General features: G+C 71.3%; 1 protein-coding gene across 1 annotated transcript in view; it reads left to right on the top strand.

Moving 5' to 3' along the window:
* Window positions 1-609: 609 nt before the first annotated feature.
* Window positions 610-3,422, top strand: part of OSBPL7 (oxysterol binding protein like 7) — an 8,189-nt gene continuing 5,376 nt past the window's right edge. The window contains 12 exon segments of the mRNA XM_015616248.3: window positions 610-972; window positions 1,101-1,223; window positions 1,351-1,404; window positions 1,527-1,640; window positions 1,724-1,825; window positions 1,940-2,060; window positions 2,138-2,241; window positions 2,328-2,420; window positions 2,506-2,635; window positions 2,725-2,849; window positions 2,997-3,077; window positions 3,158-3,388. Coding sequence (XP_015471734.1) covers window positions 670-972; window positions 1,101-1,223; window positions 1,351-1,404; window positions 1,527-1,640; window positions 1,724-1,825; window positions 1,940-2,060; window positions 2,138-2,241; window positions 2,328-2,420; window positions 2,506-2,635; window positions 2,725-2,849; window positions 2,997-3,077; window positions 3,158-3,388 — 1,581 coding nt within the window. The 5' untranslated portion in view covers window positions 610-669.

The raw sequence follows: 3,422 nt of genomic DNA, 5'->3' as shown, positions 1-3,422 counted from the left end.
AGAGGGATGGAGACCCCCGGGGGTACCGGCAGAGCGCGGCTCCGGTGCGAGAGCTCGGTGCCCATCCCCGGTAGCACCTGCGGGAGAGAGCCCGGAGACCCCCGGTGCCCTCCCCTCGGAGTCGCCGGTGCCGGTGCCGGGTTGTCTACGGCAGCGTGGTTATCTGCCGGTGCCGTGGTTACCGGCGCCGCGGCCGTCGGTACGGCGGTGCCCGGTGCCCCGGTTACCGGCACGGTGATCACCGGTACCGGGGCTTGGCCGCTGTCCCGCGGTTATCCCAGGATCCACCCTGCAGCAGCGGCCGGGACACACGGGTGCCCCTTTAGGGACAGCGCCAGAGGGGATGGCAGGGCCAGCAGAAGCTTCCCCGTGCCTCAGTTTCCCCCCGTGGAATCGTGAAGGGCAAAGGGAGCAAACGCCCTGCCGGGAGAGCGCCGGGCTTTGGCGGGGTCGTGTCCTGGCTCGGGGGTGCCGGATGGAGCAGGGGTCGGTCCCGGTCTTTGCCCCGGTGCCGCCCTCCCGGCTGTGCCACGCTTGCCCGGTGGCAGCCGGTCCCTGGGGCGGCGGGGCCGGACTCTGAACCCGGAGCGGGCGGCGCAGCCGAGATAGCGCTGGGCGGGTCAAAGGCTCCGGCTCACGCAGAAGTTTCTGGGTGCCGGCGGCGGTGCCATGCAGGGTCCCCCGGGAGCAGGGGACAGCGGGGTCCCTGCCAGCCCCTGTCCCGGTGAGGCTGCGGACGCTGTCCCGGAGCTCCCTGACCCGCCGGTCCCTCCCCGCAGCGGCTCCCGCCGTGACGGCCGAGCTCGGACCCCCGGCCCCGCAGCCCTGACGGGAGCGGGGGCTCGGACCGGTGCCCCCGGCCCCCTCTGCTCGCCGGCCATGGGCAGCCACGAGAAGGACCCGTCCTCTCCGAAAAGAGCCCTGTCCCGCTCCAACAGCACCGTGTCTTCCAAGCACAGCAGCGTCCAGCAGGTCGGAGAATTTGGATTTGGGGGGCTCGGAAGGAGCAGGGGGAGGCTTTGGGGGCTTTACCCCCAAAGGTAAAGGTGGGCAGCAGCCTCTGGTGCTCGGGGACCCCCGTGCTGACCCCGTCCCCGCAGGGCTCGGAGAGCTGGGAGGTGGTGGAGGAGCCCCGAGGCCGGGGCAGCCCCGGGCAGCAGCCGCAGCGGCACGAGGGGTACCTGCTCAAGAAGAGGAAATGGCCCCTCAAGGGCTGGCACAAGGTAAAAGGCAGAGCCGGCGCCAGGAGCCGTCATCCCGGCTGGTCCTGGATTTGGCTGGAGGGGGGGTCGCTGGAGGGGCTGAACCCCCTCCCAAAAAACAAACCCACGCTTTCCCCTCCGTCCCCAGCGGTACTTCGTGCTGGAAAACGGGATCCTGAAATATTCCACCACGCGCCAGGACGTGAGTGTGTGCCCAGGCTGTGGCCACGCAGCCTCCCCGGGGGGCTCAGGGCTGGGGACACCCCCGTGGCCCCCCTGAGGAAGGGGGGTCCCCCCGTGACAGGCGTCCCTGGGCTCCCCCAGGTCCTCAAGGGCAAACTGCACGGTGCCATCGATGTCCGGCAGTCCGTCATGTCCGTCAACAAGAAGGCGCAGAGGGTTGACCTGGACACGGAGGACAACATTTATCACCTCAAGGTGCCACTGTGGGGCTGGAGCTGGGACGGGACAGGGTTGGGGACATCGGGTCGTGTCCCCCACAACTCGCCCCTGTCCCCCAGATCAAGTCCCCGGAGCTGTTCTCCAGCTGGGTGAGCAGCCTCTGCAGCCACCACCAGGGCGAGCGGCCGGAGCCGGGGGGTCCCGCGGGGACAAACACGCAGGTGGGTGACAGCTCGGGGTGACAGCTCGGGGTGACAGCTCGGGGTGACAGCGCCAGGCAGAGCTCGGCCAAGCGGCTCCTGACAGCGATCGATGCCCTCTGTGCCCCGCTGCAGGGCCAGTGGACTCGGATCCTGCCCTCGGGCAGTGCCCCCGCCCTGTCCACGCTGGCCAGCTCCCGGGACAAGGTGGACGCCTGGCTGAAGGACAGCGAGGGGCTGGAGCGCTGCTCGGCCGGTGAGTGGGGCCCGAGGGGGTGGGCAGGGCCGGGGGGGTGCCCAGGACCCCCTCCCTGACCCCGGTGCTCCTGGCAGAGCTGTCGGAGTGCCAGGCCAAGCTGCAGGAGCTGACGGGAATGCTCCAACATCTGGAGGCTCTGCACCGCATCCCCTCGGCCCCGCTCATCTCCGGCAGCCAGGTGAGAGGGGACAGCCGGGCCAGGGGGTCCCGTGGCCCCCCCTTCCTGGGGAGGGTCCGGCTGCAGCCCCCTCCTCTCCCTCACAGCCCTCGGCCGCCACGGAGAGGCCGAAGAAGGGCCGGAGGACCACCAAGATCTGGTGCACGCAGAGCTTCGCCAAGGACGACACCATCGGCAGGGTGAGGGTGAGCTGGACCCCCCCCAGCCCGAGCTCTGCCACCGCCTGGGCACGGAGCCCCCCAGGTCACCCCGGTGTCCCCACAGGTGGGCCGCCTGCACGGCTCTGTCCCCAACCTGTCCCGCTACCTGGAGTCGTCGCAGAGCCAGCTGCCCTTCAGCCTCCCCCCGGAGTACAGCCAGCTCCAGCGCAGCTTCTGGGTCCTGGCCCAGAAAGGTGCGACGGGGCGGGCGGGGCTGAGCCTTGGTGGGGTTCCCGGGGGGTTTTGGGGTGCTGACCCGAGTGCCGCCCGTGTCCCCCGGCAGTGCACGGCTCGCTCAGCAGCGTGGTGGCCGCGCTGGTGGCCGAGAGGAGCCGTCTGGAGGAGATGCGGCTGGCGCTGGACAGGCAGTGTCCGGCCCCACGCCCCGGCAGCGCCGGCACCGCCGGGGTGAGGAGCCACAGGAGACCTTGGGGTGCTGCTCTTGGGGTCTCAGCAGGGTGCTGGGTGACCCCCGTCCCTGTCAGCCCTGTCCCGGCTGGAGGGGACCGGCCGGGGCGGGACGGGGGGCTCGGCTCAGCCTCCCCCTTCCCACAGCCCGCCCTGCGCCGCTTCCATTCCCTCTCCGTCTCCTCCGACACCACCCTGGACTCCTTCGCCTCGCTGCACCCGGATGAGGTCAGGGGGGTGGGATGGGGCGGGCTGGGGGTGCTGCGGCCCCCCGGGGATGGGGGCTGAGGCGGTGGCTGTCCCCGCAGCCGGACGCGCTGCCCGCCAAGGGCCGGGAGCAGCAGCTCTCCAACCGCAGCATCGTCTCGCTGGCCGACTCCCACACCGAGTTCTTCGATGCCTGCGAGGTTTTCCTCTCCGCCAGCTCCTCTGAGAACGAGGTGCGGGGGCTCTGCTGGGTGCGGGGGGCTCTGCTGGGTGCGGGGGGCTCTGCTGGGTGAGGGGCTCTGCGGACCCCCTGCCACCCCTCGCTGCTCGGGGTTCATCTCTCCCCTCTCTCTCCCCCGCCCCACC

Source organism: Parus major, unplaced genomic scaffold, assembly GCF_001522545.3.
Source record: "Parus major isolate Abel unplaced genomic scaffold, Parus_major1.1 Scaffold382, whole genome shotgun sequence".
NCBI lineage: Eukaryota > Metazoa > Chordata > Aves > Passeriformes > Paridae > Parus > Parus major.
The sequence above is the reverse complement of the archived record's forward strand: the minus strand, read 5'-3'. Positions and strand labels throughout refer to the sequence as shown.